Source organism: Phyllopteryx taeniolatus, chromosome 5, assembly GCF_024500385.1.
Source record: "Phyllopteryx taeniolatus isolate TA_2022b chromosome 5, UOR_Ptae_1.2, whole genome shotgun sequence".
Taxonomy (NCBI): domain Eukaryota; kingdom Metazoa; phylum Chordata; class Actinopteri; order Syngnathiformes; family Syngnathidae; genus Phyllopteryx; species Phyllopteryx taeniolatus.
The window spans coordinates 16784210-16799903 of NC_084506.1; the positions used below are offsets into that span (position 1 = coordinate 16784210).

The 15694-nt window shown below is 39.0% G+C and overlaps 2 protein-coding genes across 13 annotated transcripts in view; both read right to left on the reverse strand.

The window, feature by feature from the left end:
• hgfb (hepatocyte growth factor b) overlaps positions 1 to 1049 on the reverse strand; it is a 54921-nt gene extending 53872 nt beyond the window's left edge. Inside the window, exon 1 of the mRNA XM_061773218.1 lies at positions 941 to 1049. The gene's annotated coding sequence lies outside the window, so the exon portion shown is untranslated. The remainder of the gene's footprint in view (positions 1 to 940) is intronic.
• Positions 1 to 15694, reverse strand: part of LOC133477886 (voltage-dependent calcium channel subunit alpha-2/delta-1) — a 90422-nt gene that overhangs the window by 2732 nt on the left and 71996 nt on the right. For 3 of the 12 annotated variants that reach the window (XM_061773208.1, XM_061773206.1, XM_061773205.1), the window contains exons 28-41: positions 13975 to 14078; positions 13387 to 13482; positions 12766 to 12833; positions 12633 to 12671; positions 12488 to 12559; positions 10832 to 10984; positions 10697 to 10749; positions 10313 to 10368; positions 9771 to 9900; positions 8042 to 8154; positions 4617 to 4699; positions 4247 to 4331; positions 2504 to 2608; positions 941 to 1339 (exon numbers count right to left, since the gene is read on the reverse strand). In XM_061773208.1, the coding sequence (XP_061629192.1) occupies positions 2568 to 2608; positions 4247 to 4331; positions 4617 to 4699; positions 8042 to 8154; positions 9771 to 9900; positions 10313 to 10368; positions 10697 to 10749; positions 10832 to 10984; positions 12488 to 12559; positions 12633 to 12671; positions 12766 to 12833; positions 13387 to 13482; positions 13975 to 14078 (1093 nt within the window). In that variant the 3' untranslated portion in view covers positions 941 to 1339; positions 2504 to 2567. Of the gene's footprint in view, positions 1 to 47; positions 1340 to 2503; positions 2609 to 4246; positions 4332 to 4616; positions 4727 to 5348; positions 5386 to 7865; positions 8155 to 9770; positions 9901 to 10312; positions 10369 to 10696; positions 10750 to 10831; positions 10985 to 12487; positions 12560 to 12632; positions 12672 to 12765; positions 12834 to 13386; positions 13483 to 13974; positions 14079 to 15694 lie in introns of those variants that run through there. The other 9 variants (XM_061773207.1, XM_061773204.1, XM_061773213.1 and 6 more) reach the window with 6 other exon arrangements.

The following is a 15694-nucleotide window of genomic DNA, read 5'->3' on the forward strand; positions in this document are numbered from 1 at the left end:
GAGGCTGACGCTCTAACCAGTCGGCCACCGTGCCGCGAATGTGTGACCTGTCAGTTGAAAAAAAAAAAAAGGATGTTACGTGAGGTAAACTGCTTCCAAGGGAGACGGAACGGCAGCCGTAATTTACAATTTAAAGGTAAGTTGATTAAAATTAGACATGGTGCAAACTCAGCTATACTTAGCATGATCATTGAGGGACTGGTAAGTTGATCACTTTTTACCACCCAGAAGTACCCTGGTGCCTATTATTTACAAACATTATGAAAAGGTCTATTGGCGATTTTTTTATCTGCCGTTATTTGCTGTAAGACTTGTGTTTTTTCTTTAACATCCTAAGATGCCACAAGATGGTGTCAAATCCTTATCGAAGGAGGAATTGGTCTCAACGAAGTACAGTATTTCAAGTGATACATATCGACTGACAAGCATTGTATGTCAGGGAGGAGCTAAGTTTAGCTTGGGTTGCTCGTAAATGGAATTTTCGCCCACATGTGCATGTACACACGCAGTTCAGGTATATTTTTTTCAAAATCAAATAATCTGTAAGAGATTTATTTTTTAGGGTAATGTAAGACGAGTTTCAAATGATAAAGTGTTTTGGGATCATAGTGTATTGACAGTTTCAACAAGCACATTTTCTGGGGGGGTTAATTACACGTATTTTCACGCTAGGGCTCAGATTACTGTATTGTCTTTTGCTTGATATGAAGCACACGCCGCAACGATACAACACTGAGCTAGTAGCTAAATGCCTGATGAGCAGGTACAGTACATTTTTAAGATACTCAATAACAACAAAAAACAGAGGAAGGGGGGGGGGTTACTCACCCTTCATACGCAGTAAATACAAACAATACCAACAACTACACAAATCAATGCTGTCAGTGAGCACACAGTCTTCGAAAAGCAAACATAATTAAAGGGTTTGGTTGGCGCTTACCCTTGCACAGGAGAATTGTTCGGGGTACAGCATGAAAACCAGCTGAGCAGGGTTATCGTTGAAAAGGAAATGCGAGGGAAATGAGCGAGAAACCTTTGGCATCGGAAAATGAAGACGCCGATACTGTGAACAAAATAACACCGTGTTTGCAAATCATCTGCATACCGTCCCGTGTGGCGTCCTCTGCCCTCCTCGTGTGACATGAGACCTTTGCTCGGTGAGAGCGTTTTCGCTGTCTCGTTCTCCTCTATGAACGCTCAGAGTCGGTTTGTGTGTTTACAGCCGTCACGAGCTTCGCGAAGGCGTGCCGAGCCACAGCAACAGAAGCAGCTGGACAACGAGCGTGGCCCGAAGGCTCGGGCTCAGGCCGGTCCCTCCACCGCAATCAGAGTTGTCTTCCTGCGGGGGAAATCATTCAGCAGTAAAAAACACAAACAGTGTCAACAAAAACCTCTTCACTAATGAAAAATATTCAGCCGAAATTGTGTGGGAATGAAGAGAAAAATGTAATTTAAATGAAATTAGGGGATGATGGAAAGCAAATCATAGTCAATACAGTGCAAATATTGGACTCTTAAAGAGGACATATAATGGAAAATGTACGTTTCATTTTGTTTGTACTTTAAAAAAACGTACAGTAATCACATAATTAAATAGAATGTAGGAAGTTGGAAGTTGCGAACAGCAAGCAATGGTCTAGTTTGTGCAATGGCGTAAGATTATGTAATTTTGTGGCATGCTCAGTTACAGACATGCTTACTGTTTTTCATAAAAACCTATACAAAAATAATGGCTTTACTACTGCGCTAGCATAAGTTAGTGATAGACAAGGGCTCTGAAATGCGGAATCCACAAGAGGAAGACATTCAACAGTGACGTGTATCTTTAAGGGAGGTGCAGGAGATGAAAGATTCAAACTAAGTTGTTGGCTTCAAAGGGAGTGGTTGGCTGTTTGATGTGAAAACAGTTTGTATGTGGAGAATAAAGTGACATGACTGTATTTGTTTAATGCGCGATGGCTTTAGTTTACTGCTATCTACTACCAACTACGAAAGGCCTGCAAGGCCCGAAAGTGTTGACTGGAGTAAAGTTGTTTTTTTTACCTGTGCTTGTTTATTTTTATGCTCATTCCAGCAGTAACCACGGCCAGATGTTCTAAACAAAACAAAGTTTTAAGGGTAGAACACTGATATAAATCTTCATTAATAACGCATTATTATTAGGGAAAGCCCTTCATTTGTACAAACCCAATTAATTAAAATCTATGAAAAAAAAGAATGCTACTCAGTAGGTGCTGCTGTTTTGGTCATCAATAGAGCTCAGTGAAGCTTAGCAATTCATGTCCATGTTTGAATGATACAGTAGCTTCGATCTACTCATATCCCATTGTACTGAAATTAATAATATGTATTATGTCCACGCCTCAAATATTTTTTATTATCCCTTTCACCCTTTTTTATCATTTTCATGTGATTGTCAGCATACACCTGTGTGCAACTGTAACTATGTGTGTGCATGTGTGTTGGGAGAAATTCACAAAGCTCAGGCATGCCAGCAGCAGACCTTGAAAAGGTTTCGGAGTGGCCTGGACTCAAAAGGCAGGAAAGCCGTGCAGAGCTTCCTCTGTTTACTTCAGTGACACAATCTGTCTTCCTATGAGGACCTCAGCTAAAAGTAAGTAAGGCAGAGATGGAAAGATGAGAAAGGGCCACTTCCTATTTCCCCTTTTGGAATCCCAGGACACTCACGCAGACATCAAGTGTCCTGATCTGAGAAGTGCTTAAAAAACAATGGAAGGCAGGGTTCACAGATACGCAACCATTTTTTAGACCAAATATTTAGACAGCTTATAAACGCTGTAAAGTTAGCTGGTCATGAACAATATTTTATCCGCATTCCTCCTTTGATTTTGTCAATTTATGGTGATTTATGCAATACATGAACCACATCACCCCTCTTTTTTTCTTCGTTGGAACCCACGTAATGAATTCTAATGGGTGTGAACAAAGCAGCTGAAATACTGCTTCCTGAAATGATGTCCTATGCGAAGCATTCAGTTTGATGCTAGCATAAAGATACAGTAATAGCCAATTTTAATTAAATAATAATAATAATAATTATTATTATAAAAATATATTTCATTCGTAATAAAACAAAATCTCAAAATGTTATGGGAGAATATTTTAATACAAAAAATATATAAAAATATCTCTATATATACTGTATATATACATAATAAATGTAAATTAACAAAATTAAAGAATTTATATTATTTTGTATTTCATGTTTAATCCTTTTTTTCTATGATGTTTTAAAAATATATGTAATATACATTTAAAAAAACAATGTAGGGCTACAACTAACTAATAATTATTTTAATAATCGATTACTCTGTCAATTTTGTTTTTAATAATCGATAAATCAGATAAATAAATGACAGTGTACCAAATTCACAAACATATATTGATTATGTTTCAGTTTGGTCCATAACATCTCAGAAAATAATCAAAAATATTGATAAATGTTTTCCAAAGGAAAAGCAGATGTCTGCCAATGTCTTATTTTGATGAAATACAAACATAATCAGTCTGCTTTCATGGAGGACTGAAGAAAACAGAGAATATTTACTGTTGAGAGGCTGAGAGATTTGGAAATTTTTAAGTTACACAATATCTTTAAGTGATTAACTGATGATCAAAATAGTTGTTGCTTAATATGATACTTGGTTAGGTCCTCTAAATATACTGTTACTCATAAATGTTTAAATTTATTTATATATATTAATTGTTTTATTCATTGATTTATTAATATGTTTGAAATAAATGAATAAAATAAAATACATTAACAAAATTAATTAAAATTTGTCGCATTTTTATTTAGTCAATAATTATCTTAAATACTACTACTACTAATAATAATATTACTTACTACTATTATTATTATTATTATTTTACTTAAAGTATTATAACATATTAAGATCAATTTAGGCTTCTAGCTTGTAAGACGTTCAATTCACATTTGACAGCATGTTGTCTCTCACAAGGTGTTGAAATTTGTAGCATGGCAATAAACAAACAGGACCTAAAGCCTATTCATTGGAATATTATTCAAAATCAGTACATCTGGTATATGTGTATATATATATATATATATATATATATATATATATATATATATATATATATATATATATTATTGACCCACCTATATATATATATATATATATATATATATATATATATATATATATATATATATATATATATATATATTATTGACCCACCTATACTACTATGATTCACTAACCCAAAAAACTCAGCAGCAGCAGCAGAATCAAGAGGGCTGAGGAGCTCAGCGTGGCCCCTCTACTGATTGGACACAAGAGCTCATCCTAGCATGACAGGCATGAGCAGCAGCCAATTGGGGGCAGAATAAAATAAAATGAAAAGATGAAGACAGAAATTATTAAGAAACACCAAATGAGTGCAGACCAAGAAGAAACATGGTGAAAAAATACAAATATGGACATAAAAGAGGAGTTGATGTAGTGACCAGACATTGTACCCAAGGGCTGATTTAAAAAAAAAAAAATCAGACAATGAATGACATTCGTGAAGAATTACAGCTACTGTAAATCCGTTTTGTCAGCATATAGCCACTGAGGGCGGTGTCTTACATTTTCATTGTTGTCGAAGCACACGTCGGGCCCTTTGCGGTATCTCGGGTTCTGGGCCAACTCACATGGATCTGGACCTTCGGCTGAACACATTGTCTTCAGGAAAACAGCTACAATGTGGTGATAAACCAGAATGACATTCCAAAAACTGTAAAGTACAGTACATGGACATATGTCATAGCACATATGTCATGTTTGGTGTTAGCTCAGTTATAAATATCTTGATCAGTATGACACATTTGAAGCTTCTGCCTGTATAGTATGTACCAATGAGTACAATACAAATAAAGTTAATTGGGGTCATAATGTGACCCCCAATTTAAAAAAAACAAAAAAACAATTAATAATCCTACGAGAATAACTTCGTAATTCTGACCAGTCAAACTTTCCAACAGTTTTCTCAACATAGTTTTCCCCCCAAAAAAGCAACTTCATTTTTTTAAGAATATAGTATTTATTTTTGGAAAAAAATATTACTTTATTCTCTTATAATCTCAGTTTTATTCATGTAGTACATCCAGCGCTTCACAAATGTATTAGACCAGCTGTCATAAAAGCAAGAAGAGCCCATTAGGCATCATTATGTGCTTTAAATACAAATTCTTTCAATTTCAGCGACCGGCACGAGTTTTATAATAATGGAAATGTCTTTTAATGTAAAGTTAATGAAGCACTTTTTCCACAGTTAAAATACAAAGTAGAACAAATGGAAAATAGATGTTTTATACTGACTGCTGTTACTTGGCTGAGCAGCATTAATCGTCTCCGTCTTTGGAAAGTGCATTTTTGATAAAAAACAAGATAAGAAGAAATCAATTACTCACGTCGATTTTGCAAAATCTTGCAAACTAAAAACAACAACAACAACACAAGAAACAACTGACAGGGGTGAAATCGACCTTGCTACTTGTCAAAATATCGGACATAATCTATGAAAATATAATTATTGTTATGCCCTTCTCAGAAAATTATTCTCAGACAAAGGTTGAAAAAAAAACCCAGATCTAATTATCGTGACACAGAAGGCATAAAACAAACTAACAGACATAAACACACAAAGAAAAGGAGTGAACGCAATCTTGCCACCTCTGAAAACATCAGACATAATTTCTGCAAAATAAATGATTGTTATGCCCTTCACAGAAAAACGTACTCAGACAAAGGTTGAAAAACCCTGTCTGGGTAAGGATCGAATTACCGTATTTTCACGACGATAAGGCACACTTAAAAGTCTTACATTTTCTCCAAAATGGACGGGGGCCCTTACAATGTGGCGTGCCTTATGCGTGCACCAAGTTCCAACATCTATAAATGTCCGCTTGCTTTTTTTTTTTAAGCATTTCCTGCCGACACGCTGCTTACACTGAGGAAAAGCGGACGTGGCTGAGGACAGGGGGAGGGTGCGTGAAGGAGGACGCTAAAGCCACGCCTCCAGTAGGTATATAGCGCCGGGGTGTGCATTGTGCAAAACAACAAAGAGACATGCTTACGAAACACAGTTTAAGATGCAAGATGTCAGTTACGCGGAGGAACATGGGAATCGAGGAGCCGCGAGAGAATTCAAGATCAAGGAATCCATGGTTCGCAAGTGGAGGAAGTAGGAAAACGAGCTTCGCCAAGTCAAGAAGACGAAGCTTAGTTTCCACGGAAAAAAAAGAAAAACAAAATGTGGAAACAAGGCGAGGTGGCCCGAGTTGGAAGACCAACTCGAGCAATGGATCAATGAGCAAAGAACAGCCGGAGAAGCGTCTCAAGTCACCATTGAGTGCAAGTGAGGAAGCTTGCCATCATCCGGGAGGCTTGACTAAGGAACTCCAACCGCTGGACATCCGTGTAAACAGGGCATTCAAAGTGAAGTTGCAAGCGGCGTAGAAGCGATGGATGACAGATGGCGAACACAGCTCTACTAAGACCAGGAGGCAGCGCCGGGCGAGTTACGCCACCATTTGTGAATGGATTGTGGATGCTTGGGCTAACGTGTCTGCTTGCACTGTTGTTCGAGCTTTCGTAAAAGCCGCCATCATTTCTGAGGAGCCACACGGCAACGAGACTGACTCGAACCTGGTGTGTTTGATTGAGAAGTTGCCTAGCTGTTCATTTTGGATACAGAAGATGAGGACTTTGATGGATTTGTGGATGAGGATTGATAAAAAAATAACGTGAGTACATTGTTAAATACTTCAACCAAGTACAACCGAACTCAGTTTTGCTCCCACTGCCTTTTTAAAAACATTGGTTTAGTGTGCATGCATGCTACCGTATGTTTTAAGCTAGCGTATGTTTTACCATGCCTGCGCCCAATAATACGGTGTGCCTTATGTATGTGTTAAATACAGAAATAGACCCCGTAACTGAGACTGCTGCTTTTAATACGGTGCACCCTATGGTCATGAAAATACGGTATGTTGACACAGAAGGCGTAAAAGGAAAAACTAACAAACTCAAAACGACAAAAAATGGGTGAACGCAACCTTGCTACCCGGGGAGAAAATTCAACAATTTATGAAACATGAATTATTGTTATGCCCTTCTCAAAACAATATACTCATACAAAAGTTGTTAAAAAAGAAAATAAATAAATCAATAAAATAAAAAAATGCTGGATAAGGAACTGATTATCTCGCCGCAGAAGGCATAAAACAAAGAAGAAGAAGAAGAATCATCTTTTATTGTCATGAACATGCATGCATGCACACGAAATTTGTTCTCTGCATTTAACCCATCACAGTGAACACATACACATGTTAGTGGAACACACTAACTACTAACAAGACAAAAAGTTTGACAGTGCACAAGCGAAACAAATGTCAGGGAACAAATCACAGACACGCAAGACAGCGAATCACATCAGGAAACAATAAATCCGACTTAACACAAAGTAACACGGTCCAAAATAATCACAAATAAAAGCCCAATCGAGACTAAAAGCTAACAAATAGTTCTAAACAGGATAATCCCTCCGTGTTAAACTGTGCAGGTACCATTACCTTAGTGGCAAGAAATGGGCCCTGTAGTGACCCAGTGGTATACGCCCGCGATGACACCTTTATTGTTAGAGCACCAAGAAGCCACATTTAAGCCACATCTGTCAAACAGATATCCTGCCTACATTTCAACACACAAGTGCACCTCTGCTCTTAACCTTAATTCAACTTGATGGCGGTGTGCAGGCCAAAAACAAAGAAAAAGCCAATCTGCTCGTAACGTGAGAGCGCATTTCATACTCGCCGCATCTGGTTTACTGCTCACCCGCAGACGCTCGGTGGGGACCCGCTGGAAAGTGCTTTGGCGTGTGTCCTTGGACGCTGACTTTAAAGCTCTCTTGTCACAAGGGGTGATGGATGGAAGGGTTCGGGAGTAAAAAAAAGAAAAAAAAAGCCTTGTCACTCTCATGTTGACTATTTACGACTTGAGTGAAAGGATACAGGGTTGTTCGGCCTGTCGCAGAGGTCTGGGGTCGCATGACAAACACGTGGCCTTGGCGTCGGTGATCAGGAATACCAGGTTGGTGTTTGGCAGTTTCTCCCCTCGATACATCCTGACGAGCACACGGAGGTGACGCAGTGTGATTTTAGAAGGAAATTATACAAAACGTTGATTGGTGTGGACCCTCCATTGTGTTTGTGGACATTGTGTGACCTTCAGTTTGGTGGAATCTGGATGAAGGCCAAAAATGTATAAAGGTAATCTAACATCAACCTACCCATCCAGTCATCCATCCATACCTTTTCTATCTATCCATCGACCTACCCATTCATTTGTCTTCCTGCTATATATCTGTCTATTTCTCTCTCTATTGCGCTACCCATCTTTCTAACTACCCATCTACATACCAATATATTTTTTGGGGAAAAGTTGTCTTGTATATTTCTGAAAAAGCAATATACTGAATTTCCGGTATTTCTGACAAAAACATATATTTTTTTAAAAAGCCGTACCTTTTCTAAAAATCGCATTTCCAAAAAGTTGTATATTTCAAAAAATAATGTAACTCTATCTATCTATCTATCTATCTATCTATCTATCTATCTATCTATCTATCTATCTATCTATCTAGCTAGCTAGCTAACATCCTAACCTAACATCTACCAACCCATCCATTTGACTTCATACCATCTGTCAGCCATCGTCAATGCATCATCAATTCTTCTACCCTTGAATCGATCATCTTTCTGCCAAGCAATTCATTCATCCACCTACCCATGTATAATTCAACTGACCTTTCATTAATGCGGCCACCTTATGTTTCTATCCATCCTTATATCTAATCATCTATTGACCCATCTCTCTACCCTTCTATCAAGTGTACTTATCCATCTATTCATCCATTGTTATCCACCCATCCATTCATCTATCTGCACAACCACAGATGTGTCCATCCATCCATCTATAAATCTATCCCATGTTGTCACCTTTAAACAGGATTAACTTTGGGCAGCAGTATATTAGGTTCCTAACATTCAAGCTAAGCTTTTTTCCAAGTTGTGCAAATATGTATTATTAGTAGTTCTGCTATAATTACAGTGATTTACTTTATGAGCTGCTATGTAATCTAAGCAGTCCCATTTGATACATACTGCTTAGACCCATGCAGGTGTGCATGTGGCCTCTCTAAGCTGTTCTCTTATTGGACTTTTTATGGTCACCATGAGCCTTTGTGTGTGTGCAGCCGTTAACATTGGGAACCAGACACACGGGACCCATAACACCGGGTAATTACAGCCATATTTAACCCCCAAATTGACACAAAAGAAGGTTAGAGCAAGTAAATGTGCAGCAGCCCGTGAAGATTGGTGAATTTGAAGCAAAGCCAGAGACTGGGGGAAGTCAAACAGATAAAAGAACATTTGTGCTTCCCCCTGCAGTTCCTGTCAGTGACAGATCAAGGTCAAATGTGTCTGATTGGAACTTGTAAGAGAAGCCGCCTGAAGTAAAAACCCAAAGAGGCCCCTCAGGAAGGCAACACTATTCCTAACCTATCCCTATGGATCATTAAACAGAAGGATGTGCTGAGAAAAGATCTGAGCAAGGGAGGGACAGCTTTATAGTGTCATATACGCTACATTCACACTTAGATGAGAACGCTGATAGTTTGCGGGGGCTCATGAAGAATTAATATACACAGAGCTTACTCACAGGAATTAAGAGACATACCTGGAACAGTTTCCACAGTCGAGAACCCCCGAGTAGGATCTTTCATCGTTGTCAAAGAAGTACTGCGTCTGCTCCGTGATGCAACTTTCCTTAAACATGGCGTCGGGGATGTCCTCGTCGGCTGACTCCGCTGAATGAGTTTTGCACAAGGAAGCGTTTGTTCTAAACGTTTGCCGCTTCTCGGCTCGGTTCTACGACTCCCATAGCCACGGTCAGTTCTCCATTATTATGTACTTATTGGCATTTGAACATTGGCCACGGTAAGGAGACAATAACAAGGTAAACCTTTGTTTTCTGTCATTTTTAGACAATAGTGCGACAATGACAAAATGTGCTCGACCAATGAGAGTGGTTTTACATCACCCATTTCGTATCTCGTCAACAAGCTAGAACAAAATACTGGTAATAGTTCATCGTAAAACCTGACAATACCTAACTTTGCCAATGGATACGCATCAATAGCAAGTAAGCTGTGTCTAGCAGGTAGTGGAAAAGGGCATTGAGAGAAAAGCGGAGAAATTGTAAATGGTTGTGTTGCTCACCTGCCTCTAGGAGGTTAGGGAAAATGAGGCCATAGAGGAGCTGCTGGAGTATGGACCTACACAAGAAAAAATATTCTGTTATTCTAGTTTGACACCCACAGAAAAAGTCTGTCTGGACCTTCAGGACTGGATTTCACTTGCGTTAAGGGCATTTTAGTCTATAAATTGGCGAGACAATAAAAACTGATCCAACTCAAACATTTGGAAAGGCTATTTTAATGGGTACATTAGCAATTTCCATGGCCGGTACCCTAAACGGTACAGATTTTGTAGCACTGACCTGCCACTTTTACAGCCAAGGAACACACTTTGGCCATTTTTGCTGTGAAAATCATTTACACAGTCCTTCGATTGGTCCAGAATCTATAGCACAAATGCACTCACCAGGCAGCAGTGGAGGCCCACCAGCCAACACTGAGCAAGTCTGCTATGGTTGGCTACAGAAGAAAGACATATATGGAGGTTATAACCCTTTAAGAATCCTCCCAAATGGCCATGCAAATCAAATGGGAAACCAACCACAAACACGGAGCGAGGCCCCGCCGCAGCCTTGCTGTCTTTCTCGGGGTCACAAACAGACTGGTAGTCGTAGGTCTTGTTGAAGGAGTACAGAGAGGTGTTGACCAGGTTGATCATCAGTACGGGATCCACCTCGCCAAAGAACTGACCTATCTGGACACACGAAAGGCAAACTGAGTTCGGGAAACTTTTGAGCAGCTGAACTGTGGCCTTTGCATCACAGTGAATCAGTTATCAAGAAAGTGGCATCTGCTTTCGTGGCCAATTTGCATGGACTTTCAGTCATATGTAGACAATCCTTTTAAGCAGCCAGCTGTCAACACATCCCTGGTGCATGTAATGGAGTGCGGTATTGCCATGTCCTTTCCCTCTCTGCTCAGTTCTGCAATGTCAGATGTTATGCAACAGTATTATGTTCCTTCCATGGCCTCAGCTAAACCATTTTTCTTGTTGAAGAGTAGTGTTTAAAGGTTATTATAGCACTCCTATTGTGTACATTGACGAAGACTTAAAGTGGACTGATGAGCCACTGGATGTTCCGTTGCTTTTTCATTGCCTAGTCAGAATCAGAATCATCTTTATTTTTCCAAGTATGTCCAAAAAAACCACACAAGTAATTTGTCTCCGGTAGTTGGAGCTGCTCTAGCACGACAACAGACAGTCAATTGACAGAGAAAACTTTTGAGAGAGAGAACATTTGTAGCCTATGTGGTTAAGAACTGAAATTCCAACCACACATGAAGAGAATGTAAAGCCACAAAATCAATGCTATGGTCCAGCTGATAAAATGACAAATCACACTGACTGTGCTGTGTACAGATCTCCTACACTAACAGACTTGAAGTGCTGAAATTCTTGATCCTTGGAGTATTTTGCGTGGGAACTGCTTTACATGATGAAAAAAAATGCATAATATATCTCCTTTAAGAGCAGGAACATGCAGTATGTCTTATAGTGATTGACAAGAATCATTCGTTAGACCAGTACGTGTACAAACATTGGACCGTAGGGAGCGACTGCAGTCTGTATTCAGTATCTCAGTGCGAGACGCTCACCTCCACGAGGGACTCACTTCAATAAAGCATCCCGACTGACAGGACCTGAACTTTGATCATCCTCCTGCGTCTGATGTTGTACTTTAGTAGGGGCACGGATGAACCTCCTTCCTACAGGAGCTTTGAAAGGAGCTCAGTGCACGCGAGCAAGCCGTCTTTGTAACTTAGCACGGGTCCTCTGCCTGACCTTGGTAGGAGATTGATGCAGTCCCGCGAGATACAATAGTTGACTTATAAAGTTTCTGATTTCACCTTTCCCGACAATGTGGCTAAATGTTTCATTTCATGATATTCTCTCATACTACTACCAAGATAACTGCTAAAGATTTTCTACTAGATTTTACACGAGATATATACACTCCACCTGAAATTGATGAGGGTGACTAATCTGGATATAACAGAGTAAAATGAAATTCTTCCATGCAAAACTAGGAATTAACATGGCATGCAAATGATTGATAGGGTCTGACTTGATATCAGCTGCCTTCATTTTAACAAAAACAACTCCAATGTCTCATTTTATTAGATATTATTTTTCTAAGCAGTGCTATAAATTTCATAAAACTACATTTACATGTGTCTTTACTTTATAGTAACTCACCAAGCTAATGTAATCATCCTGATTGGACATGAGCAGAAAGCCACCATCATCCAGGATCACACAGTCGACATGCTGCAGAGGGGCAAAATAATTTAGATTCAAGCCACAGAAATGTGTTGTAATTTATTTAAATGCATTGTTGTACCTTGTCATTCCTCAAACAGCCACAGATCTCATCTTTGCACTAAAATAAAGAAACCAGCAAATTTAGTGCTAATGGCTAGATGCGTGAACATTAACACTAGTAAATGTATAGGACCATCTGAAACATCACTTACATTCTCTTTAAGTGTGGCATTCATGAAACTGTTCATCCAGAACGTGACATTGAGTTTCACTCCCACCACTACAAACCAGACCAGAAGCAAAAATACGGCATTACTTTACTAACGAACTGCAACAAGGTATTTTTTAATGATTATTTTCTAACATTTTCTCACGACAAAATTCGGTGGTAGAGTGTTTATTTGATCTTTGCATCGTGGTGAGGGCAGCGCGGTCAGCTAGTGATTAGCACGTCTGCCTCACAGTTCACCCAGAAAATTGATGAATGGAAATTGTGTTGCTCATTTTGATGTTGGTCGCGATGGTGGTGCTTGGAGAGCTATGTATATTTTTAGGTGGTACTACTTGGTGTCAAAAAATTGACTGACAAATTACTTTGATTTTAAAAGTAATACTACACCACATATCCAAGGCAATTGAGGTTTGGAGAGGTAAAAAAGGGTGAATATGAAACTCATTCGACTCCTGTCATTAATTCATGTTATTTTATCAATGAACTCTAATTGCAACGTGCTGTATGATAAACATTCTGCTCCCCTCAAATTTGCAATCTTGGGTTTTTTGTCATGTCTTTGTTACAAGCAGCAATCAATGTGGGATTAAGCACAACTGACCTGCCGGCTTAAGTGTGACTTCATTGACAGTGAGATCCACGGCTTTGCTGACGAGGATACCAGACTCGGACACACTCTCTCGGCCTTCTGCTGCAACTGAGTGAAGGACACACGAGGGAATGTTGAATGTAATCGCTGCAACATTTGGTGGAAAAGCCCGCATGAGCGAGCATTTCAGAAGCACGCTAAAAATGGGAATAACTGTTATCCGTGGCAGGGAACGCTTCCAATGCTTGTAATTCACGATGAGCCCAGTGGAGCTTGTGAACCCCATGCGTTAATCCAGTCGTGTGTTACCCCGACTGCATTACACTCATTGTTTGCCTCTCCTGACGTCGGCCGGGGAGATTAGCAGAGATAAGCAAGAGAGGAAGCTCACAGTCCAAGAGTGAGGCCAAGGATCAGTGTTGACAGACGTACTGTAAGCGGGGAAAAGACCGAGGATGAAAGGCATGATGTCATCGACGTATGAGTGTGATCTTAGCCAGGACGGTTCGGGCTGACTTCCAAAAGGTGCTGGGGCTCGATGCCAGACCACACTGAAAAGAAGCTCCATCACCAAAGTGCATACACACATGAGTTTCTTACTGTTAAAAGATGGAGCGGTGAAAATATACACGTCGTTGTCCAGGGCTCTCTTGTAGAAACTGGACTCATACGTCTCGGGGTTCTCCATCCATTCCTCGCCGGCACTAAAACAAATTGTACAATACTCACGTCATTTAACATATAATGTGGAGTTAACCCTCTTATTATGTTGTGAGCCAAATTTACCCATTTTAAAGGTTTGAAAACATATATTTTTAGCATCTGCTGCTGGCCTTATCATGTATTTAATTTAATTCCTTTTGAATTTACATTGTAGATTGTAGATAGTAAGTCCAATGTCAAAGAAACGTCTAATTCATTCACTCTTTAAAAAAATCTTCTGCCTACATTATATCTCATCTACAGTGAAATATATGAACAATATTAAACAACAATAAACAAATGAGAAATCCTTTCAATACTTTTTCAACCATTAATGTGGCCTAAAATCTGTACAACTCAACTGTAAATAATGATCTTTTCGAGAGCTGAAGTAAAAATAAACAACTGAGATAATACGGTTGCACAAGTGTGCACACCCTCTTATAACTAGGATCTGGCTGTGTTTGCAATTAATCAATCACATTCAAACTAATGTTAAATGGGAATCAGCATGCACCTGCAACCATTTAAAGTACCTCTGATTAACCCAAATAAAGTGCAGATGTTCTAGTAGGCTTTTAATGACTTGTTTTTGCTTTAGCGCAGAAGCCTGAAGGTTTTGTGACAACACTGACTGCTACCAGTTTTTCTTCAACTGGAACTAGGGCCTGAGACAAGGTGGAAGGAATTATGAGCAGTTCCAAATAGCAGTTAATGTAAGCATGAGAACATCTGAAATATATTTAGGGTTATTCAGAGGAGATTTAAATGGTGGCAGGTGTGTTGACTAAAATTAATAGTGGGAATTTTTGGGGAAATAATTTATCTTGTTCTCATTTTTTTTTAATCACAAAAACCTGGGATTTGAACAGGGGTGTGTAGACTTCTATCGACTGTACATTTTCTAATATTGACACACACAAAAAAAAACTTCCACTTATTGCACGAAATACAGGCAGAAAAGTTAGTAAAGAGTTTTAATGGTTAAACATGCAGTGGGCCACACTGACCCAAGAAACAAACCAAACAGCAGGTCTACTAGTATACCGTTGAAACCAATGTTTACATACATTATGTAAAAGGACACATATGCTTTTTTATCTCACTGAGTGACATAAAATTTGACTAAAGCTTTTCTTTTTTACGTCAATTAGGATTATCAGAATTATTGGTTTTTGCTCAATGCCTGACCAATGAGAAGCAATTTTTTTGTCGAAGTCAAAGAGAAGGCGAGAAGAAGGGAACTTATTCTGACTCAAGAAATAGCTTAGAACAACATGAGCAATGTTAAATACATACACAAATATATTTTGTTGTCCCAACCCACCCTTTTGAGCAATTATTTCAGAGTAAATAGTACAAGGTGTTTTCATGCTGCCTGCTGACAGACAGCCATAGAAACAGGCTTCAAAGAGCGAGCATGTTGTACAATGTTATAATATATTCACTTTACATTATTTGTCACAGAGTAAATAGGCAGGGGGAAGATTAGAACAACTCGAACTCATGCAGCATATTGTGTTTGACTTTGAAGGTTACACGAGTTAATACTGAATAACTCATGATATAATATCGTCGCATTTTTGCATTTCTTCATGAAAGCAGATTCTTTTGGAGA